Source organism: Lycium ferocissimum, chromosome 3, assembly GCF_029784015.1.
Source record: "Lycium ferocissimum isolate CSIRO_LF1 chromosome 3, AGI_CSIRO_Lferr_CH_V1, whole genome shotgun sequence".
Lineage (NCBI taxonomy): Eukaryota > Viridiplantae > Streptophyta > Magnoliopsida > Solanales > Solanaceae > Lycium > Lycium ferocissimum.
Genome location: NC_081344.1, coordinates 68,557,859 through 68,583,667, shown reverse-complemented (window position 1 = coordinate 68,583,667; position 25,809 = coordinate 68,557,859). Strand labels below are relative to the sequence as shown.

The following is a 25,809-nucleotide window of genomic DNA, read 5'->3' as shown; positions in this document are numbered from 1 at the left end:
TATAAAATAATAAAACAAGGATAAGAATATTATAGAGAAGGAGAGAAGAGAGGAGAGTTCTTATTTCTCTTGAGGGATGATGTACAATGAAGAGAACATCTATATTTATAGGAGAAAAGTAACTTGGTGCCAAGGTCACAAACCATAAACTTTTCTCCTAAAGATAGATATCCGCAATATATGATAATATCTATAACATATATCATGGATCTTTCCTTGATATATGTTATAGATATATCAAGGATTTTGTTGAGACGGCCCTGTCCCTACCAATGATTTTTTATACCCAGAGCTCGAACACGAGATCTTTGGAGGAGCAGTCCATCCACTGCGCCACTTTTGATGGTTGTACTTCCAACACTTTTTTTTTTTTGATCAATTATGCCCATATGGGCTTTTTATTAATTTCAGAAAAAATAAAGTTCAATAGTCCAATCCAAAACCGGGTCGGCCCAAAAAAGCAAGTAAAGAAAACAAAGCAACAGAAAAAACAAATATGAAATGTGACTTTCCTAAATGAAACCCTAAAAAGTCGGGGCTTCATCTCTTTCTTTCTCCGCCTTTGTCGTTCACGTTCCTCGCCGTGGTGCGAAGGTGATGAATTCCTTTCGATTCGCACCTCCGGCCAGGAATCATCTTCTTGTTGAAACACTTCATGTAAACTCGCCCTTCAATTAGCCGATCTACCACCTCGATGTTGAGCTTGTGCAATTTTTGAGCAATTTTTGAGTTCAAGTGTGTGTTGAAGACGAAGAAACTTTCCTCTCAAATTCTCGGTGAGTGGCTCTGCTTTCATCTTTGGTTTTATTCCTTTCGTTGTATATTCAACTGAAATCCTTCTCTTTGAAATCTGTATGACCTGAATTGGTGTTTGTTGAGCTTGGTTTCGCATCAAATTCATGTGTCGATGTTGGGTTGAAGATGTGTTCTTGAAAGGTAAATTACACCTCCCAAATCTTTTCTCGTTGTTCGTAACTTCTCCATTGCCTTGATGTTATGACTTGTTCATTTGTAATGGTGGTTTGGTGTATGTATACGTTTGTCTCGTTAACTTTAACAAATAAGTTGATCTCTGCTTCATATTCTGAATGAGCACCGTACGATGCTAATACCACAAATAGACTTTCACCCACCTTACTTGATCAAAGTTAACCTTAAGAAAGTACGTATATGCTCTCTCGTTCGCTTCCCCTTAGTTCTTTGCCTAGTTGCAAAGCCTTTTTTTTTTACCGCACTTTTTGTTGCTTTTGCTTTTGTTTCCCCGATACTTAAAAAGGATTAGAATAAAACCCTCCGATATGCTCCTCCGATCCGCTCCTCCTCGTGACCCTCTCATCTTTAGCACCTCCCCGATTCTCAAGTATGGTACCCGACTTTTGTCACTATTCAAAATTCTTCTCATATGTGTTCTTAAATCCCGAAAATTCCGAGATTGAAAAGACCCATGATCTAAAGCATAATTTGCTAGGCATCACCCAATTTGTTTGCCTTCGCCGTGTGAGTAAACAAGACATTCATATCCCTACTCGCCCGTAATCTCTTCCACCCACCCACAATGTTCCATGGTGGTTTCCAACCATTAGCCAAGATTTTCTGCACCGGTCTTTGAATGATTATATTCTGAAAATCTTTGCTTTTGGTATATTTCAAAGCCTCTTGAATTGCAACAATCTCGAACTTTTCTTCGTATTAGTAGCAAAACCAATCAGCTTGTGCATGTATTAGGTTTCCTTCCGTAATCCCTTAGACGAACCCATATGCACTTCTTCCAGGGTTACCCCCTCGATGCCCCATGTTACAAACACACCACCCTAGTGGTGGTAATTGCCAAATCACTTTAGTAACTTTTAGCTTTGCTCTTCGCATTCCATCGTTTGAATCGTGTCATCCATTTGTTAGGTAAATCCCTAAATGAGGGATTTCTAATTTGAACTAGCCTTTGAATAGTTGAATACACGATATATGACTTTGCATCCAATACTTCTTTGCCCATGTTTGATTCCATTCCTTCTCTTCCATAATTCCCATAGAATAATTGATGGAATCGCTTGATATATCCGTTTCAACCTACGGGCCATCGGTGCTTGCCACCACTTGGGGCGTTCGTAAACCTTCCATATTAATGCATCGAGACAAAAATATGACCATGTCCCTTTAGCAAAGATTTAGATAGAGAGAAAAAGATGATGTATTGTTTTTCCTTAGGGTTTGAACAACACCAGCATCTAGATACCATATTAAAATTCATTTTCTTCAAAACATCATCCAAAGGTAATTTGTACTTCCAGCATCTCCACAAAAAGAAGGATATTTTGAAAGGTAAACCTCTCACCCACATGCATTTATATCTGTCCAATTCCTGTCCCCTTAATCTGATAAACTCCCAGGCTGATTTTATAGAAAAACACCCCTTTGAATCCAACAACCACCATGGTTTATCGATTTCCCCTTGGCTCCCAGGTGTCCGATTTTGGTTGTTATATGCTCTACCATTTCAAAACTTCATTACCTTGCAATATTCCAGTTTACTCCCGAGTTACAACTTCATGGACATTCGAATTCTATCATCATATCCGTTTTAGATCACATAATAAAGAGCCCCTAAACCTGTCCAATTATCAAACCAAAACTGAGAGTCCCCCATCTGAACCTGCCACCAAATCTGATGCTCTATCAATTCCCTGACCTCCAACATCTTTTTCCAAGTTTGGGTTCCATACTTCCATTGCACAATCACAGCATTTTCTTTTCTGCAGTACTTATTAGTTATGAAAGCACTCCAAAGAGAAGGTTTAAAAATTCCACCATAATTTGCACAAGGCAAGTGACACATACGAAGTGATCTCTTCCGAATGAGGTATACACAATTGATTCCATGAAACCCAATGTCTGCTTCTACCACCAATAGTATTACTCCAGAAAAATTGTGCAAACATCTTATGCATTTGATTAATCACCCCACTTGGTGGATTAATCGAAAGTGTATACCGGCATACTCGAAGAACATGCTTTATAAGAATTGCCCTTCCACCAAAGGACAACATCTTACCCTTCCATCCCAATAAATTGTCATAATCTTGATGAGCAAAGCATTGAAGAATTCTTCTTTCTTCGCAATGATATATAGGACATCCCGTATATATACAAAAGGAAATTCTTTCCTATTGATACCAAGCACTATCTGACAAGAATGCTAATGTCCCATGAACATTTTTATGCATATAAACCGAGCTTTTCTCCATATTTATCTTCTCGATCGTAAGTTTTTTCATATTTCTTCAAAATCTCCATTATCACAGAGAAATGACATCCGCCGATGCAAAAATGATCATATCATCAAGATATGCAAGATGATTCACCTTAGGACTCCACTGGGCATTCCAAAACCTTTAAAGTGAGGTTTTGAAAACATTTAGGTTCCTAGAAAGAACCTCTGGCCGTTAGGATAAAAAAGTGAGGGATGAGGGTCCCTTTGTTTTACTCCCCGGAAGATCGGAAGAAACCATGTTGTTGACCATTGACCAAAATAGAATACCAGTTATTGCTTATGATCCTAAAGACCATATCCACTAATAACTCTGAAAAACCCAACTTTCTGAGGACTTTTGTTAGAAACAACCAAGAAACCCTATCATATGCCTTAGCCATATCCAGCTTCATTACCACATTTGCCTCCTTAGATCTCAATCTGATGTCTGAAATAATCTCGTGTTAAGAGAACATTTTCCACAATACTCCCCCGCGCTCTTGACAAACCGGCCACCATTCAAAGAAATTATATCCTCTAGCTTATCCACCAATCTCTCATGAAGCTTGAAAAAATTTTATTCACAAAATTGCTCAAACTAATAGGTCTCATATCAGAGAAGGTATTGATGACATCCTTCTTTGGTAATAAGACCAAATTTGTGTGAGTAACAAATTTAGGCAGATCAGCCCCACAAAAGAAAGATTTTAGCATATTAGTCACATCATCACCAATAATTTCCCAGCATGTTTGATAAAAAAGTCCAGTAATTCGAGACAAAAAAATTCATGTCAAGACGCTCCATTACCAATGCTAATTCGAGACTTGTTAAAAATAAAAATAGAGATAATTAATCATACTCTTCTTAAACTATCACGTTTTTATTAATTTCATACTTAAAATATGTCTAGTTTAATCCTCATGAAATATAATTAATCCTCGTGAACTATAACTTTTAGGTGTTAAATTCTCCTAAACTATTATGTTTTTTTTAATTAATTTCACACTTAAACTATGCCTACTTTTCATTACACCCCCGAACTGTATCTTTCCGATGCTAAACCATCACTTTATATTATATATATGTTATGGATTTCAGATAGCTTGTTCCATATCTGAAATGTGAAATTCTAATGATCATAGCATATAGACTAGCACAAACAAAAATTACATAATAGAGATAGTCGAAAGCTAAAAAGAACTTTATATATTGATTAAATAATCTATAGAAGCAAAACTTTATCTATTAGTAGCTTGTCACATTCTTTCACATCTTTCCTAGATTCACAGGTAAGCATATTGAATTTCAAACATTTTTTTGCGCGGATTGGCCTTCTTTAGGGGTGGTCTTTAAATTTTGTCCCTCATATTTGTGGTCTTTAAATTTTGCCTCTCATATTTGTGGTCTTTAAGTTTTGCCCTTCGCTTGGAAAGGTGGGCGAATAACTGAGGTTCTGGATTCGAACCCCCGCTCAGGCATAAAATAAAAGAATAATTTCACAAGGCATGGCTGCGGCCGTGTATGCCGGATCCGACATACACTCCTTAAGGAAAAACTAAAGTTATGCCGTCTGCTCCATAAGCGTAACTTTTCCTTAAGTTATAGTTTAGTTATGCCTTGAGTACTTTTTTTGTTAAGGCATAGCCAAAAGTATGCCCTATAAATTTAAGTTTTCCTTAAGGCATAGACTTTGCCTTATAAGGCAAACTTTTAGTTATGTCTTAAAGAAAAGTTCTGCCTTATGGGGCATACTTTTAGTTAAGCGTAACTAAAAGTCATAACTAAAAGTCTGCCGGAGGAGGCAGAGCGAAATTCAAACTCTGCTTTGCGATTTTTTTTTTAAAAAAATTTTTGACTGAGCGGGGGTTCGAACCCGGAACCCATGAGTTTTAGGCGAAGGACAAAAATTAAAGACCACCAATTTGAGGGGCAAAAGTTAAAGACCACCCCAAAAGAAGGGCAATTCGCAAAATCAGAGACTAACCCAAGATTTAAAGACGACAGGGGCACTATTATCTTAATATAAACGCAAAAAAAAAAAAAAAAATCAATGATGACTTAGGAATAATACCGTGTCGGACTGATCACTGATAGCGTGAGCAGTCTCAAAAACACAAGTATATATGTCAGATATGATTTTGTAATAATTAAACTTTAACACGTATGAAACAATTGAGAGAAGTAGCTATGAGATTGTGCAAAATGTATGCACTGTTGCAGTTTGATTCTCAGCTCAGTCATTTTACTTTTACTGTTTTCCTAACAACAAGTGCAAAAACAAATGTTTTGAAACAAACAAAAAGTAATTTAGAAGTGACATGAGTGTTTGATCTTGGGTCACAAATACGGAATACGACGACTTTCAAAGTTAACGGGTGCACGTGAACCTCTAGGCTTCCACTTGGGGTCCGCCTCTGGTTTCAACCATGGTGTCACCGACATCGATTGGCCGGAAATATTTTTTAATTATATATATGTAAATAATCTGGCTAAACAAAACATATACTGATGATATATAAATAAAATGACACTACTTGATGAAAGTGTTGTCTTCGATGCGTTGGTTTAGGCTATTTATTTTACTATTGAGGTCGAGTGTTCGAATCTGGTCAGTCCTAATGACTTTTTGTTGGGCATTAATGTGTTATGAATGGGAAATGGAGAGAAAATGAAAATTTTGAATTGTTCCTTTATTGCTTTATGGAAGAAGCATTTCTACCACATTGGTAGTGGAAAGGAAAGTTCGTGTTTATATAGAGAAGCACATCTTCTAGCTCATACAGAGTTGAGCAAGACTCCCCTCGCTCGTTGTCATCGGGAATTTATGATATGTCAGTTGATCTTTATTGGATTTAATAATCTTTTTGGACCAAATTTATTTAGTTTTAATTAATTAATTATCCAAATTCTGACCCGGTTAGTGACCTTTTCTGAAAGGTTGCAAACCTTTTCATGACCAGTGCTTCAATGGCTATAAATTTCATTTGTCCTCAGATTTTTTCCTTACGAAAATTTTAAATTCTTCAATCATCTTCTTCTGCACTTCATAAAATTCTAGTGTGATTTTACAACCTTCGAGTCGTTCGCTATCACCAAAATTTGCAGTACCGCTACTACGATGAGCAAATCATTCTATCCTGGGAGGATATATTCCATACAACCTCGGGTACATTGAGGGGAATAATTTCCTTAAGATTGTTATTTATCTTTATCTAAAAAACAAACTTAAACAGTAACTTAGAAAACAAAGTTACTGTTTAAGTTTATTTTTCAGATACAGATTAATAACACTTTTTAAATTCTTTTTAGCATTGTTTGAAAAATTTACTGGAGGCATCAGGTCTTGATTCTTTGATGCCTACCCAAAAATAGAGTTTCTAAACCAAGTGAACCAACTTCCATCACATTCATATTGCTGCCAAAAATAAGTTATTACCTTTGATGAGCTTCTGAGTGGTTGTTTTGTGACTTCTATAAAAAAAGTATTTAGTAATATTTCCAATGAGTTTATTATAGATACATTTCAAAAAATAGAAGCTCATTGAGGAGAGTTGTAATATTATACTTGAATTGTGTTTTTCTAAATTATGATGTCATTATAGTGATTTATAAGTTATTGTCTTTGATTAGCTTCTGAGTAGTTGTTTTATGACTTGTAATAAAAAGAAGTATTTAGTAATATTTTGAATGAGTTTATTATGGATATGTTTCAATAAATAGAAAAGTTCATCGAGGAGAGTATTAGTTTAATACTTGAATTTTATTTTTCTAAATTATGATGTCGTTGTTATTTATACATTTCACTTCAAAAGTGGCTCAAGGGGGAGACTAGGTGAAGCCTTCGCTTTAGGCCCCTAAAAATTTGAGGCTTCATTTTTTCAAATTAATTGTCAATTCATGATTTAATCTTCGCTTAGAAAATAATGTAGTTTGTAGAAAAATAAGAAGAAAAACTGTATGCCTTTATTGTAAAAACATTTTAGAATTTTGCATTAGACTACTCACATCTTCATATTAGTAAATAAATTTTATACAACAATATCCTACAGATTGTATTGCAGACACATGATTAGTATCTTATTAACTTGAATTAATTCTTACTAATATAAATAATAGCAATAATATTATTATGTGAAATTAAAGACTTTATGTTGTTAAGGATATACACTATAAACAAAAGTATGAAAAAAGGTATAGGCCTCTTATTAAAATACCTTGATCATACTCAAGTATTCAACACCGCCTCCACTTAGGATACTCCGTATTCCATTAGGTTCAAGCCTGCAGGTAGGGGTAGAAAAATTAGCCAATGAAAACATAACCTTGTTTAATCTAAAAAAGAGAACGGTTGAATTTATTTGTGGTTTGAAGGATACGTGATTTGATTTGTTATAAACAGTGAATAAAAAGGTCAATAACAACTACAGAAATCAAATGAATAAATCAATAAGAAATTATAAAGAAATAATGAAATAATTAAGCCTGAGCTTTGATGATCCTTGGAGATAATCCTTTGATAGGCTTTCCTCCGGTGGAACAATTCTATACTTTGCAGAATAAATGTTAGCTAGGTATAAAAGAATGACAAAGGAAGCTTAATCGCAAAAGATTGAATATTATGGATGTGTATTAAGCAATTGTTATTCGATGATCCTTTTTAGAGGCCTTTAGGCTCCTTTTATAGTACAAAACTGCATCAGCACTCAAGCCGTGATTAAATTCTAGTAATGAGTAATAATAGACAATAAATGTTATTTTAATTCTAAATTGTAATGTTTGTTTCGAAGCTGGACCGGTCACACAACGTTAACCTTTAATTAATGGCCCGAGACAATTGCCTTGGAAGGTTTGCTCCGATTTATCCGGGGTCTCTCATTCCGACCATATGAAGCGACTAAGCAATGTTTCACTCTCAACTGTCACGTGTTCCATTCCCATTGTGCCACGTGTTGAGCTATATCTTGTCATGTATACAAACCTGCTCAACCCATGACTTGCCAATTTATTAGCTCATCCCATTTCAGTTCATCTAAAAAATTGGTTGTTGATGCAGCCCAAATTGACCCATATAAACATAGTCAAAATATTGACTTCTTTTTTTTATTTGATATGTCATAATATAGCGATAGTAAAGAAAAAAATAGTTTTATTTGGTACTCATAAAATTTTAAAATAACAAACAAAGAAATTAAGACTTAGTAATAATTGGGTGAGTTTAATCATATTTTTGTGTGGCTTGCCTTCAAATGAACTACTCTTTAATTTTTGCCCTTCGCCTAATACCATGAGGTTTGAGGTTCGAACCCTGGCTCAGGCAAAAAAAGACATTTTGTAGCAAAGTTAGGCCTATTCAGGCCAAATTTAGGCTGTAAGAAAAACTTTTACCCAAAATTAAGCCTATGCGGACAAAAATTAGGCCTTAAAGCAGGAGTTTGTAAAATTCCAACTAAGTAAAAATAGAAAATAATAAATAAATAAATTGCCTGAAGGCAAACTTCTACCTTAGCGCAGAGTTTTGCCTTCACCAAATTAAGGTAGAGTTTTGCGTCCAAAATTCTACCTGAGGTAAAGTTTTGAATGCAAAACTCTGCTTTGCGAATTCAAACTCTACCTTGCGATTTTTTTTTTTAATTTTTGACTGAGCCGGGATTCGAACCAGAAACTAAGGGATTTTGAGCGAAGCGATAAAATTAAAGACCACTAATTTGAGGGGTAAAAATTAAAGACCAGTGCCTTTGAACGACAATCATGCAAAAGACCCGAGTTTAATTGCTATGACCCGCTTTTAGCCGATTTCAACGCAAAGATCCTTTATCTTTTTTTTTTTTTTTTTTTTTTTTTTTTGCGCGGGGGTGGTCTATAAGTTTTGCCCTCAAACTGGTGGTCTTTAAGTTTTGCCCTTCGCCTAATACCTCGAGGTTGTGGGTTCGAACCCTAGCTTAGTGAAGAAAAAAAAAACACAAGGCAGAATTTGCATCTGGCCATGTTTTGCAAATCTAGTCATGCAAGGCAGAATTTGGGCCTTAAGGGCAAAAGTTGAAGACCACCAATTTGAGGAGCAAAAATTAAAGACCACCCCCAGCGAAGGGCAGTCCTGCAAATTGCCCACTATTTATTAACTCAGCCCATTTTGACCCCCCTACGTTAGGGGGTCAAATTCTACCTTAGAGGGTCAAATTCCTAGCTCATATGTGCAATAGCTTCAAGGATAAAAATATGCCTAGAGCAGCATCTTTTGAAGAGTTTCATTATGTATAAGAGAATCAAAGCAGAATCAAATTTGAAGTAAGTTCAACACATAGGGGGGTCAAAATGGGAAAATGGGCTAAGTTAATAAATGGTCTCAGTACTATTTTTACTTATCCATCATACCAAGTGACCCCTTAGAAATTGTTTAAATATATCCCTCTTTATATTTTCGGTCCAAATATATTTCTGTCACTATACTTTCGATCAAATATAACCCTCCTCTTACACTTTGACATAGGTTTATCCATATTTTTAATGGAATGACACGTGTCAGCTAAGATATAAAAGGTGAGTAAAGTATTAGTTTAAAAAAAGCAAAGATCGAAGGGCATACCTGAGAGAAAATGATGCACGAAGAACATGAAGTACAGCGGATTGAAAGAGAGGAAGTGAAACACGTAATAGACAAAGAGAGAGAGGCCAAGATAACAAATTGGAGTTACACTGTTAACTGTTACATCAGCTTCGAAATCCACATCTTGTTTGTTTGGATGGTTGTTAGTTGTTAGGAGTACTTTATTGTGTATTGTTATATACTTAAAATACGGAAAATGGTGAAAAAATGTGGACTATTGAAAAAGGTTTTAAAATGACCTTCATTCATTTATTTAGCTAAAAATATCCTTGTGGTTCACTTATACAGAGGTGAATCTAGAATTTGTAGAAGATGAGTTCACTACTAAAAAAAAAAAAAAATGCATTAAGTGGGGATTGATCCTTGAACATCTAGGTAAATAACTAAGCTTTCAACTAAGTGCACGCTAAGCCTTTTGTAGCATGGGTTCCAAAAGGTAATACTAGATATATTTTAAGAATTATACATATAATGTACGGAGTTTAATCGGATGGTCATGTGTTCACGTGACCTTTTTTTAATACCTAAATTCGCCCCTGCTTATACCCTTTAAATTCCACGTGACAATTTCTTATTGGCCAAAATTAAAACACTTGACCCATTGAAAAGACCCACCCATATATATCCATTTTCGAACTAACCTGCCCTAGATATTAGTCCGACCCAAACAAAAAGCCTAACTGAAAATACATTATTTGTTTTGATGATTACTTTAATTTTATTGATGTTAAATTCATCATTAAGTAACGATGAAAAGTCTAATTTCATATAACCCCAGTTTGGCGTGGTTGTGTAGTTACATTAGTTTTTCTTATCATTTTAACTTTACTTATTCATTAATAATCATATTTCTATTCTACCTTTAATAATTTGTATCTCGTATCCTACTCTTCTTTTTAATATAATATTGTATGTTTATTCTTCAAATTGTTAATGTGTGTCATAATGTACCTACGGAAAATGCTACAATCTATCCAAATGTTATTTCATTAAAACTACGAGTAACAACCATCCAAACAAGTTGTGTCAGCAGTGAAATCAAGATTTGAAGTTTATGATGTTTGAGGTTTTACTTCTTTCAAATTACTAAATTTTGAATTGGTAAGTTTTGCATGTTAAATAAGCTTCTTAAACAAATATAAAATTTTCTGAATCCGGCATAATCCCTACCCTATACTCTATCTCTGCAGGACATTTATCATTTAAGATTCAATCATATGAATAAGAAAGGTAGGGGAGGCTTTTGTGGTAGATAAAATGAAAGAAGTGAGACTAAGATGGTATGAGCATTAAGATGCAGATATCCCAGTGAAGAGGTTAACTATGATCGGCTTCAGGAGTGATAGAGGTAGGTCGAAAAAGCATTGGGGAGAGATGATTAGACCGGACATAGCGCTTCTCCAGTTTAGGAGGACATGACCTTAAATAGGAAGTTATAAAGATCGCGAATTAGGGTAGTAGGTTAGTAGGTAGTCGAGCGTTGTCCTGCTAGATAGATTTCTCCTTGCATACAAGTAGTATTAGCATAATTCTCGTAGTTTTTAGTCCCTCAATTTCTGCTACTACCTATTGTTTATTGTGCTTCGGTTGTCGTATTATTTTGTTGTAATCCCCGACCACAAAGATTTCTACACCGATTCACATGTAGCGTTCTCAAGTTATATGACAATGTGATGCAATAGATTCCCGCACTACTATCTTAACCCCGTAACTAACACACTAGATCGGCCCCTGCCTGAATCGTGGGTGAACAACACTTAAAAATAGACATAGCAGATTTAGATAATTTTGAACCAAACAGATAACATAGCACTTCTAAAGTGTGCTATTGTTCTTCATATAACAATTTCAAATAGACTACAAAAACCCCAGTATATTAATTAGTGAGTCAATCCCACTTTACCCCCCTCACATTTAAGGGTTAGGAAACAATACCCCCTCCACATATTGAATGGCACCGATAACCCCTTTATGTAATATTTTCCGGCGAGATTTTATTTTTTTCTTTGAATAAAGATCTTTTTTTCTTTCTAGAATTAAATTACAAAATACCAATTCACTACGCATTAGATCATCATTATACCAATTCACTACGCATTAGATTTTTCAAAATTTAGTTCACACAATCTTTCTTCAAAATCTCTAAAACTTTTAACACCAATTATATCAAACCAATTAAAATTAGGCAAGAAAAATTATTGATACAACATTTGTTATTAACATATGGTATGAAAACTTATTGATAAAATGAATGTCACATAACTTGATATTTATTAACAAATTATTTCAAGTAGTTGTTATATTCTAAAAGATAAGTACATTATTTTCAACGGAATAGGTGAATGGGACAAAAATAAGAGGTATATATTTTGTAGTTTAATCCTAGAAAGAAAGAAAAAAAGATCTCTATTAAAAAAAGATTCTCACCGGAAAATATCACATAAGAGGGTTATCGTTCCCATTTAATATGTGAAGGGGATATCGTTTCCCAACCCTTAAATGTTAGGGGGTAAAGTGGGATTGACTCTTAATTAGTTGAATATATAGAGCATTTCCCTCTACTGTTATGGAATTGTTAAATCCTCAACTACGAGATTAGTACTGTGATGGCCTTTTCTTAATCCACCACAACTTACACATGAAAATTCTGCGCAAAAACAAATAATTGATTCAGAGTTTTTGTTGATATTTTAGCAATATTTTTACCTATATATCTGACGAAAACACAGAGTTAAATTGAACTCGTTGTAGATATGCTACTATATCTGCCAAATCTGGGTACTGCTAATTCTTTAAAACCTCACAAAAACCCACAAGAATTATCAAATTGGGATAGAGAAAAGCTGTTTAAATTAAATTGAAGAAGCAAGGATCCAAAGGTGTACCTGCAGATACAGAGAGAAAATGATGCATAAAGGATGGTAAGAGATAAAGTAATAGAAAATGAGAGAGATGCGAAGATAAGAAATTGGAATTACATTGATAACTCACATCAGCTTGAGACTTGTTAAAAATAATAAATAGCGATAAATGGGTCAAAACTCCCTAAGCTATCACGTTTTTATTAGTTTCATTTAATATGTGCCTATTTTAATCCCTGTGAACTATAACTTTCAGGTGCTAAACCTTCTTAAACTATCATAATTGTATTAGTTTCATATTTACACTTTGTTTGCATTAATATAATTAATTTTTCTTAGGGTGTGTCAAAATATAAAAAAAGTATATATACAAAAAATTAAGGAGGTTAAAATATATATATATATATATATATATATATATATATATATATATATATATATATATAAATTCGTTTTACGTATTTGCGGTGTAATTTTTTCTTGGGGTGACACACAGGATGCATGTGGCTCCATTAATTGTTTGTTTGGATGGTTGTTATGTATTATTTTTTCTTCTTCTTATTATTATTATATTATATTATATATTATTATTATTATTATTACTATTATTATTATTATTATTATTATTATTATTATTATTATTATATATAGTTGAACTTTTCTTTTATCATCCAATTTATTTGGTAGTTTTTTGTCTTTTCTATTATTATTATTATTATTATTATTATTATTGCTTTTTATATTCGGCTTAATCTAGTACAGAGTTAGTTTTCCATTCAAATTTTAGAAGAATCTGTAACTTCCAATTCAAATTCAAAAATTTTAACACTAATTCAGCTAACTAATTTTCATCAAACATTATGTTTATCTGAAAACTAATTTTAATTATTTTTACTTTAAAATAAACTTTATCTTTGATTTAAAATAAATAGGATGACAATTTTTAACATTTAGAACAAAAAAAATGTAGGATACTTATTTAAAAGATGTCATCCCAGAAAATACGTAGGATTGGTTTGTGTACAAATTTTAATCTTTATCTTCCACACGTATCGATCATCCAAACATGATTTATTTCCCTTGAAAAAACGAAAAAGGCAAACAGTAACTAAATATGAATATTATTGAATATGAAATATAAATATTCAATATTAACTTCTTTTTCTTTTCAATTTTTTTATGACTATTACTGAATATGAAATTTGAATATTCAATCTTAAACTTCTCATAGTTAATTTAGTTAAGTAGTTAATAAGTTACATGTGGCTTTTGTTGATTCCGCCACTTGGCTTAAGGGGAGGGCTTTTTCCTCTCCTTTTAATAATAAAAATATATAGATATAGATAGAGATTTTTTAAGTTTGTTTTTGCCTTGTCATTAATGATATAGATATTTGAGGAGTTTTTAGGAAGACAAAGTATTCTATTCTGTGTAATACTAAAACTACAAATTATATTTCTTTTCATAATCTCATTTCCCAACTTCCTTTTGGTTATGGTCTGAATTGTATCCTATAGTTAAAAGAAATTTCTTAAATTTTTAACAGTCTCATTTAAATTTGAGGTAGCAATTATCTCACATTTAACAAGGGAGCCTAGATAGGAATGTACGCTTGATCTCCAAGATTCAAAAATTGTGCTCCCAACACTATTTTAAGGACCAAACGGGAAGAAAGAAAGAAGAATTCTGCTTCTATGAGTTTATTGTAGTACTTTTACTTTTAAGAGTTTTAATTTCAATTCTCCCTGCCCATTCATTTTAGAAGTTAAATAAATAGACACAATTGGTAGAATTTAATTCGTTTTGAAGTTCATTGAACATTCACAGTTGGTAGAATCTTAGAAAATTCATTAGAAAGACAAAAAAAAAAAAAAAAAGTGATAAGACCATAACTCCGTAAGGTTACATTGTACCTATTTAATTTTCATTTTTGTTTAACTTATTCTAAAAATCTCAATAATTTCTAAATATAAGTATTAATTATTAATTACAATAAAAACTGTTATTTTGAACAACAATTATATAGAAATAGAAGATGAAAGGACTTATGTAAGACCAAAAATCTTTAACTATGCATAACGTTTACTTATGAGTTCATTAGCTATAAGTATTGGTATTATTTACATAATTAATGTACTGTTTATGAATCACCATTAAATAAGAATGAACAAGACGAACCGATTTATGTATATTCCCTAATTATAGATTCTCAATTTAATAGAAGATGAGAGAACTTACGTAACACCAAATATCTTTATTTACGGATAACGTTTACTCATGAGTACATTGATATCTTAGACAAAAAAAACAAAAAAAAAACACACACACACACACACACATTAATAACCATGAATGTATTATTACATGATTAATGTATATTTATGAACAACAATTAAATAAGAATTTGGTAAGACCAAAGGACATATGTAAAATTTCTAATTTATGTATAAGATTTACCTCTAATTACAATCACTAATAAATATTACTCTTATTTATGAAAAAACATATAAAAGTGAATGAGAAGTTGGAGGTCTTATATTAAATATGTTCTTCTCAGTAACACGAGTATTACAAGCTCATTCCCATTTAAGAACACGGTTGTAGTTTATTTTGATGTTATTACTTGATTTTTTCGTTATGACATTTCTTTTTGAAAAGTAATGGAGAGCGAGTTTTATATTGAGGTTTTATAAATTGCATGTTCTTTTTTCTTTTTTTATATGAATTTCCATAAAATGAGACACACACCTTTTTTCCCAGAATAAAATGAGTGTTACCTGTTCATCCCAATTGAAAAATCGTTACTCAAACTTTATTGTTATAAATCTATAATTGTTATTGAATGCATCTATTTGAATTTATTTTTTGTATTACCTTTTTATATGAATTTTATCTTATACATTCCTACTTTTCTATTATCAATATCTTATGACTTTCATATCATGAAATTTATCTTTTTTAAAAATACATTCTACCGAGCTTCGCGCTGTACCATTATCTAGTATTTAAGATGCTTGAGTAAATTTTGATTTATGGAAGAGGGAGAAATTATGGAAGAGAGAGAACAGAGTAAATGCAGTACAAAACGCATTAATGGAAATTGAATATTTGTTAATAATATTTATAATGTTCAAAAAGATATGTTATTTTTGTGTTTATTTCTTACTTAACTGATCTAATGAGTAAAAATCTCCAAAATGTATGCACTCTTGCAGGTTTGACTCTCAGCCCACTCATTTACTTTTACTCTTTGTTTTCCAAACAATTAGTGCAAAAACGGATGTTTTAAAACAAAAAAAATTAAAAATTAAAAGTGACATGAGTGTTTGGTCCTGAGTCACAAATACAGAATACAAAGACTTTCAAAATTAACAGGTGCACGTGAACCTCCAGGCTTCCACGTGGGGTCCGCCTCTGGTTTAAACCACGGTGGAATGAAAGGAGACACAAACATAAGCAACTATATTGATAATCATATATCTAGTACAAGCTTGCAACAATATTAATGTAACTGTTTCATAGCATATACATGCATTAACAAAATCACTTTCTTCTAATGGGAGAAAAAACATATAGTAAGAAATTATACACATACATCTTGATGCTTGTGTGCAGTGAGCATAACTGGTCTGAATTTCATGCACTTGGAAGATTATAACTACCGATTAAAACCTGAAGGCCCCATGAGGGCAAATACACGTTATTTCTTCTTCTTTAACTTCTACATTTCCTCTTGCAACTTTAAACATCTCTAAAGCTACAACACTGATTTGAGAACATCTGGTAATGTAAAGAACCGAAAGACGTTTGCATCCACTTCTCAAAGCTTGCAATCCTCGATCAGTAAGATTTCTACAGCCATTCACATGTAGCGTTTTCAAGTTATGACAATGTGATGCAATAGATTCCCAACCTCCTATTTTAACCCCATGACATATTGCTAAGTTCCATTCTTGAAGCGACGGACAATCCTTTGCTATTGCCATGATACAATCATCGCCAGTCATTCCGCACATTCGGAAATTTAACACTCTTAACTTTGCAGCAAATCCGAGACCATCCACACGATGGCTCCAGGTCAAGTTAGACATACTCAAGTATTCAAGACCGCCTCCACTTAGGATACTCCGTATTCCTTTAGGTTCAAGCCTGCAAGTAGAGGTGCAAAATTAGCCTACGAAAACATAATCTGCTCAACCCGTGACCCGCCAATTTATTAGCTCATCCCATTTCAGTCCAATACATTTCAGCTCATCTGAAAATAGGGTTGATGCAACCCAACTTGAGCTAATATGTAGCCCAAATTGACCCATAGAAACATAGTCAAAATATAGACTTTTTTTTTTTTGATATGTCATATATAGTGATAATAAAGAAAAGAAACAGTTTTATTCAGTACTCAAAAAATTATAAAATAACAAACAAAGAAATTAAGACTTAAAGATGAATTTGGTGGGTTGAGTATGACCCGCTTTTTTTAGCCCATTTCAACCCAAAGACCATTAATTAACTCAACACATTTTGATCCGCCCAAATCCAGCCCAACCCACCCAATTGACACCCTTACCTACAGGAATCAGCTTCCAAATAAGTCAGAGTTTGAGAACATCCTTGAAAGCCAACACCGGTTAGATTTCCACAGTAGGATATCCTAATAGCTCTAAGATGACGGCAGTTTTGTGAAATAGCTCTTATGCCATAGTCAGAGATTCGAGAGCAATACGAGATATTCAGATCTTCTAAAGCTAGGCAAGAATTAGATAAGGCCTCTAACCCATAATCTGTAACATTACACCGGTAAAGACTTAGTATTACCAACGAAGAACAACCAGATGCCACAGAGGAAAGACCATTATCAGTTATCCTAAAACAAAAGTCTAGATGAAGACTTTGTAATTTTGAGGCATGCTGTGGTAACAAAGCCAAAGCTGAATCTGGAAGCTCGGTGCATCCAGAAAGGGACAATGAATCTAGGTTCTGGAAACGGTTCAGAAGCCTATATAACTGGAAGGTACTGATTTGGGTGTCATTTTGAGATGATGAGGAGATATTAAGTATAAGGATATTCGATTTGGAACTGTAAAGATCTTCTATTTTGATTTTGAATCTGAAGCCAACGACGACATGTTAAGCCAAATGATTCACGGTCAGATGTGCAGTCAAGGTGTTGAAAAATCAAGAGCAAACAATCGTCTGGAAGCTGCATGATATATCCAGAGAATCATCTAATAGATTATCCATTTCTACCAAGTTAAACACTCCAGTAAGGGTGTGAACTCGATAGTTCACAGTAAGAGGTAGACAACTCAAAATAACAAAGAGCAAGGCTTCAAACGCAAGACCTATGAGATCCCTGACTTATGACAAAGGAAATCAGGTTTTTGAACTATGAGGTCCTCCGAAAAGTAGGAACTAGGAAGATAGTTTACTTGTCAACATGAGTAAAATGTCAACAGACCCCACAGTCAATTTTATCTATACTTTCTACCGCATTTGGGACCAATACCAAAAGAGAACTGATTGGAGGGTGTTAACTTGAGAGATTAGCCAGATAAACCAACACTGCAAAGAATAAGAAAATCGTGTATTAGTTGACATTAAACAGCACAGGAAAAACTGGTTAAGACAGCATTATCAATACGATATATCTCAAATTAGATGGTCTACATTAATGCCAAAAAAGATGGCGAAATACGGTTAATCAAAGTTGTATGGCTCAGAATCAAAATCAAAATTTAAACAAATGGAATTCATATGAAAATGATCATTTAATTCATTACAAAAAAGCACGGAGCCTACCATACATATGATATCTCGTCTTTTCTTTTTATACTCAAATGTTTTCAAGCTTTACGATATTAATAAAGGCAAATTGTAAGCTCATCAATATGTTATAAGATACTTCATGCATGCATATGTCCACTTCAATATGACTGTATAACCTCTATATTCTGCCGTACTACTCATAAGGTTTGTGGTGAATGGATAGGATCCCTCGCTACATAAGTCTGTCTTCCTCCTAGGTATGACAAAAAACAAAGGCCCGAATGTTCTTTGGGGCCTCTAGTATCGCCCTCCGGTGGAAAACTAAAAAAATAAGAAAATTTTGCAGGTACTACTGATAGACTATACCAACCTACCCTAACATATCCAAGAAACAACAAAAGGAATTGAAAAAAGCCCATAATGAACGCGACATAATTGTCTTCCGCCATGCAAACAACGGTGTGGCTAGACAATTAAACCATCATGAGCTATTTTCTCAAAATATACCATGCACATCTTAGTGAGGAAATAAGACATTTACAAGGCTGATGTGTATGCTTAGCTTCATCTCGAGCCCTGACTATTTGGATATGGAAAAGTATCCTACATTTTGTGATGTCTTGAAAATGTCCCAACTGCGATAGTAGTGTTACCGGGGATACAAATCCACACAAATAAACATGTGTATATGGTATCACAAACAATGCCTCAACCACGAAGAGATGTACAATTCATCTTGGAAAACGAGCTTCAAAAGCACTAACTATCCTGTAGGCATACTTGCTAATAGCTTATACAAAATCTCTCCTAAGGGGTCATTTAGTTCAAAACCAGGATCTCTCATGATTAATAACCTGGATAATCAATCCACCTTCTATATGGGATAAGTTATACTAAGATTTTGGTATAAAAATGATACTGGTTTTAGCTAATAACTCCAACCAAACATGGGATAAATTTAATCCCGTGATTTGTACCGGGATAAACCACCTAATCTTTGAACCACATGGCCCCTAAGAGGTAGGATGAGGGATCAAATTCCTAGCTCATATATGCAATAGCTTCAAGGGTAAAAATATGTCTAGAGCAGCATATACTGAAGGGTTTCATTGTAGTATAAGAGAATCAAAGCAGAATGTCATATACAGGATATCAAATTTGAAGTTCAACACATAAGGAGCAGCAAATAACGGCCCAGCAGAGTGCCTTTATACCCATTCTAACTTGCATTTTTTTTTTTTTATAAACTACAGATAGCTTTAAAGTCCCCCTCGCTCCAATAAGTCAACATTTTAACAAAGCTTGAATAACCGGCGGCAGAGCTAGGAACTCTAACAAGGGGAATCGAAAAAAATGCAAGAATGAAACACCTGGGATTACGACGTGTGACCTTAAACATTTTTTGAGCAATCTTTGCGGCTACACTAGAATCTTCCTTATGTCAATGGAATTCAACACTTGATATATGCCCAAAAGTATTTGTTCTTCCCTATTTCTGCCTAGCATAATTTTCCAAGAAATGAGATTCAATTGAACGCCTTGCGTCCACCTAGCTCCGCGGCAAGGCGGATCCACCGTCACGTTACCGGGTTCATCTGAACGCGGTACTTTTAACGCGGAGCACAAATTTATGTGTAAAATTCTATAAAATTGCAACAAATAGTAAAAATGAACCCATAATTTTAAAAACAATGGGTTCAATGCGAAAAATCTTAAAAGTTGAAACCAAGTTTAAATCCTGAATCCACCTTTACTCCGTGGCTCCGCCTCCGCCTGAATCGTTGGTGAACACTTAAAAACAGACGTTGCAAATTTAGATAATTTAACAACAAAATACCCGGTGAATCCCACAAAGTGGGTCTGGGGAGGATAGAGTGTACGCAGACTTTACCCCTAACTTGATTTAGATAATTTAAATCAAATAGATAACATAGTAATCCTAATATTTGCAATTGGTCTCCACATAACAATTTTAAATAGACTACATAAAATCCAGTATATAGCCTAGCTGAAAATATAGAGCATATCTCTCTTAAAAAAACCTTTTCTTAATCCACCACAACTTACACATGAAAACTCTGTGAAAAAACAAATAGTAGTAATTGATTCAACTACTAAAAGAGGTAAGGTTTCAGAATTTAATATTTGTTGAATTTTTAGTGATTTTTCTACCTGCATATATCTGCTGAAAACACTGAGTTAATTGAACTCATTGTAGACATGCTACTTCTGCCAAATCTTTAAGATCTCACCAAAAAACCCACAAAAATTATCAATTGGGGAAGAGAAAGGTGTTTAAATATATAAAAAAAATAAAAAAACAGATGCAAAGATCGAAGGGCGTACCTGCAGATACAGAGAGAAATTGATGCAAAGAGGGGAAGTGAAACACGTAACATACGAAATTGGAATTACACTGTTAACTCTTACATCAGCTTCGAAATTCACACCTTGTTTGTTTGGACGATTGCTAGTTGTTAGGAGTACGTTTGTTGCGTATTGTTATTTCAGCTAAAATACAATACTGTATTTATTTTGATGGTTACTTCAATATTATCAATTTTAAATTAAAGAATGACGAAAAGTCTTATTTTATGGGTATGTTATCTTATTTTTTCTTTTCATTTTAACTTTACTTACTATTTAGTCATAATACATAAATATACACTCAAAGTAGCTTCAGCTGGCAATTAAACAATCCGACTTTGAGAATGTATATCTAGGCACTTTAATTCGTCTCTATTGTGTCGGTTGAACACTCTAACTTACAAGGAAGAATTAGCTATAGGTGACCTTTTAATTGTGAAATTAGTATAGGTGACTCATGGGGACTACTTGAAAGCAAAACTCAATTAAATTTGGGATTAATAAAATTGGGGTCCAAAATGTATTTTTTCAAACTTCTTAATCTTTTACAAAATATAAATAGACCCCAGCTTAATCCAAAAACCCCCACCAACCCCCTTCTCCTCCTCCCACCCTTCACCCGCCTCACACCCCCCCTTCCTAAATTTTTTTTAAAAAAAAAAAAGTTTTGAATTTTTTATTTGCTTTTTCACCAGCAACCCCTCCTCTTCCTCCCACTCCTCCCCCGACCCTACCCCCCAACCAAAAAAAAATTGAAATTTTTTAAATTTATTTTATTTTCTTTTTCACAAGCCGCCCCCTTCTCCTCCTCCCACCCTCTCCCGCCCCCCCAATTTATTTTTTTTTAAAAAAAAAAGTTTTGATTTACTTTATTTGTTTTTTCATTCCCCCTCCTCCTCCTCCCAACCTCCCCCTCCCCTTGCCCCAAAAAAAAAAAATTTAAATTTTTTTAAAAAAAAAATTAATTTTTTTACCAGCCCCTACTCCTCCTCCTCCCACCCCTTCCCCTTAATTTTTTTTTAAATTTTGTTTTTCTTTATTTGTTTTTTCACCCCACCTCCTCCTCCTTCCAACCCTCCCCCGCCCCCCTTCCCCCCGCCCCCCATTTTTTTAAATAAATTTTTTATTTTCTTTTTTTAAAATTTTTTGATTTTTTCTACCAACCCCCATTCCTCTTCCTCGCCCCCAAATTTTTTTTAAAAAAAATTGATTTTCTTTATTTGTTCCCCCCCTCCCTCCTCCCACCCCCCCCCCCCCCCCCAATTTTTTTTTTCAATTTTGAAAAGTTTTTCTTTTTGTTTTATTGCACCCGACCCTTCCGGAAAAAAAAATTGTTTTGAAAAAAAAAGTTTAAAATTTTATTGCACCCCCCCCCCCCCAAACAAAATGATTTTTCTTGAAAAGAAGTTTTGAATTTTTTTCTTTTTGGTTTCTTACTTCCCCCACCCACCCAAAAAAATTAATTTTGTTTTAAAAAAAAGTTTTGAAAAGTTTTTATTTTTGGTTTTTTAAATAGAACAATTCCTTCTGTCGTGTATCGTCGATTAATGCAACCCCCCCCCCCTACCCAAAAAAAATCTTGAAAGGAAGTTTTGAATTTTTTTTTTTTTTGGTTTAGGAAAAGTTTGGATAAAATCCAGGTTGTTGTTGTTATGTGTTTGTAGTGAAATAGATGATTTTTCTGTTGTTGTCCTGGTATGGTTCAGGGTTTAGGAAAATATATCCAACAGATAGTTTTTTTGTTCTTGTCCTGGTATTTATCTGGTTCTATTTGTAGAAGATAACCAACAGATTTGTAGTTGTTACAACAAATTCTACACTTTTTGCAATAAGTAGACAATCTGTTGCAACGACTCACTAATCTGTTGGACATAGCTTCAGTTATTTGCTTCTGTTTGTAGAAGATATCCAACAGATTTTTAGTTGTTGCAACAAGTTCTACACTTGTTGTAACAAATAGACAATCTGTTGCAACAACTACAAATCTGTTGGACATAGCTTCAGTTATTTTCTTCTATTTGTAGAAGATATCCAACAGATTTTTAGTTGTTGCAACAAGTTCTACACTTGTTGTAACAAGTAGACAATTTGTTGCAACAACTACAAATCTGTTGGATATAGCTTCAGTTTTTTGGTTCTGTTTGTAGAAGATATCCAATAAATTTTTAGTTGTTACAACAAGTTCTACACTTGTTGTAACAAGTAGACAATTTGTTGCAACAACTACAAATCTGTTGGGCATAACTTCAGTTATTTGGTTCTGTTTGTAGAGGATATCCTACAGATTGTAATTGTTGCAACAAGTTCTACACTTGTTGCAACAAGTAGACAATTTATTTATGAATCAGCAAATGTTGAGGAAAGATATAGTCAAATTGGCAGCCAAACTGATAATCAATCCTCAAAAAGAGATGAAGAACAGAGCCAAGAAGCAGTATATACAAATGAAGAAAGTGAAGAAGAACTAGAAGATGAAGAAACTGATGATGGAAATGAAGGAGATGAAGTAGATCAAGGAAATCTGCTACACCCCTTTAAGGTAGTTCTTTGAACAAATTATTACTTAAGTTGTGGTATTTGGAGGTTGTTGTTTTTTCTTTTTTGTCCTTTATGTTATTTGTGAATGATGTTTATGAACTTATTTATTTTGATTAGTTGTGGTATTTGGAGCCAAGGTGGGCGTTGAACAATTTCTATTTATGAACTTATTTATTTTGCTTACTAATTGTTGCAATAGATGCATACAGTAGAATTGCTTAGTTGCTTAGTTGTTGCAACAAATTACTCACCTTGTTGGAAAAAATCAAACAATTGCTTAAATTATTGTAAAAACTAAAAAAATATGTCGCAACAGATCATACACTTGTTGAAGAAGTTGCAACAAGTTACTAATTTGTTTCAACAGATGGATCAGTTTAAACAAGTCACTAATCTGTTTAGACAAGTTGTCTAAATGATTGCAACAGATCATACAGTTGTTGAAGAAGTTGTAACAAATTACTAATTTGTTTCAACAAGTTACTAATCCGTTCCAATAAGTAACTAATCTATTCCAACAAGTTACTAATCTGTTCCAACAAGTAACTAATTTGTTTAAACAAGTTACTAATTTGTTTAGACAAGTTGCCTAAATGATTGCAACAGATCATACAGTTGTTGAAGAAGTTGCAACAAATTACTAATTTGTTTCAACGAGTTACTAATCCGTTTCAATAAGTAACTAATCTGTTTAAACAAGTTACTAATCTGTTGCAACAAATAGTACAGTTGTGGAAGAAGTTGCAACAAATTACTAATCTATTTCAACAAGTTACTAATCCGTTCCAATAAATAACAAATCAGTTTAAACAAGTTACTAATCTGTTGCAACAGATCATACAGTTGTGGAAGAAGTTGCAACAAATTACTAATGATTTGTGTATATATATATATATATATATTGATCACTAAATATGGTTGATTTCCACTGTTTATCACTAAATATGGGCGAATCAAGTAGTTTACACCAATTCACTCCAATGATCACTCCATTTAGTACGTGTTGAACTTAGTTGATCATCTATCCTGACCCAAAACACCATCAAATTGCTTACGTATATATATTAATCACTAAATATGATTGATTTCCATTGTTTATCACTAAATATGGGTGAATCAAGTAGTTCACATCAATTCACTCCAATGATCACTCCGTTTAGTGTGTATTGAACTTAGTTGATCATCTATCCTGACCCAAAACATCATCAAATTGCTTAAGTATATATATTGATCAATAAATATGGTTGATTTCCATTGTTTATCACTAAATATTGGTGAATCAAGTAGTTCACATCAATTCACTCCAATGATCACTCCGTTTAGTGCGTATTGGACTTAGTTGATTATCTATCCTGACCCAAAACACCATCAAATTGCTTAAGTATATATATTGATCAATAAATATGGTTGATTTCCATTGTTTATCACTAAAGATAGGTGAATCAAGTAGTTCACATCAATTTACTCCAATGATCACTCTGTTTAGTACGTATTGGACTTAGTTAATCATCTATCCTGACTCAAAACACCATCAAATTGCTTAAGTATATATATTTATCAATAAATATGGTTGATTTCTATTGTTTATTACTAAATATGATTGATTTCCATTGTTTATCACTAAATATGGCTGATTCCCTTTATTGATCACTAATTATGGGTGAACCAAGTAGTATCTGATTCGTAGTATCTATTTAGTGTGATCATTAAGCGTTGTATGTTGGAACAAGCGTAGTATCCTTTGTAACAACTGTAGTATCTGTTGTAGCAAGTTAGTACCTGTTGCAACTCAAATTACCATCAAATTGATTAAGTATTATATATTGATCACTACTTATTATTGATTTCCTTTATTTATCACTAAATATCTTTGATTCTCTTTGTTGATCACTAAATATGGGTGAATCAAGTAGCATCCGTTGTATCCTAATATGTGCAACAAGTGTAGTATCTGTTGCAACAACTATAATATCGTTGTAGCAAATGACATAGTTGTTGAACAAGCCCCTACTCTTGTTGGATAAATTACAAGTTCAATAATTGATTAAAAAAAATATATATAGTTGCTGAACAACTTATTATTTGCAATAGATTGTTTATTTCCGGAAATCTTTTATCTCTTTGCTTGATGGATAAAACACAAGTTACTAGCTGTTGCAACTTGTGCACAGGCGAAACACGACAAATCTTGTACGTGATCGAGCGAACCACATGGCTTGCTGAATCATCGTGAGGCATACATGAGCGGAAATATAGCATGAACGTGATGAGCTTTTATAAAACATGAGATGTCATAACAATTTAATGAAATACTTGTTTAAATCATGAATGTGGAAATAACATGAGTTGAACAAAATGGTCATGTCCAACATAACTAACCGACTAGTCTATGAAACCTCTAATTGTGAAAGAAACATACAAGACA

General features: G+C 33.4%; 1 protein-coding gene across 1 annotated transcript; it reads right to left on the bottom strand.

Moving 5' to 3' along the window:
• Positions 1 to 16,156: 16,156 nt before the first annotated feature.
• LOC132050533 (F-box/LRR-repeat protein 12) lies at positions 16,157 to 18,642 on the bottom strand. Its single transcript, XM_059441805.1, is given in 3 exon segments — positions 16,157 to 16,862; positions 17,281 to 17,771; positions 17,773 to 18,642. Coding segments are annotated over 3 exon segments (1,122 nt in total). The 5' UTR covers positions 17,920 to 18,642; the 3' UTR covers positions 16,157 to 16,378.
• Positions 18,643 to 25,809: the final 7,167 nt, after the last annotated feature.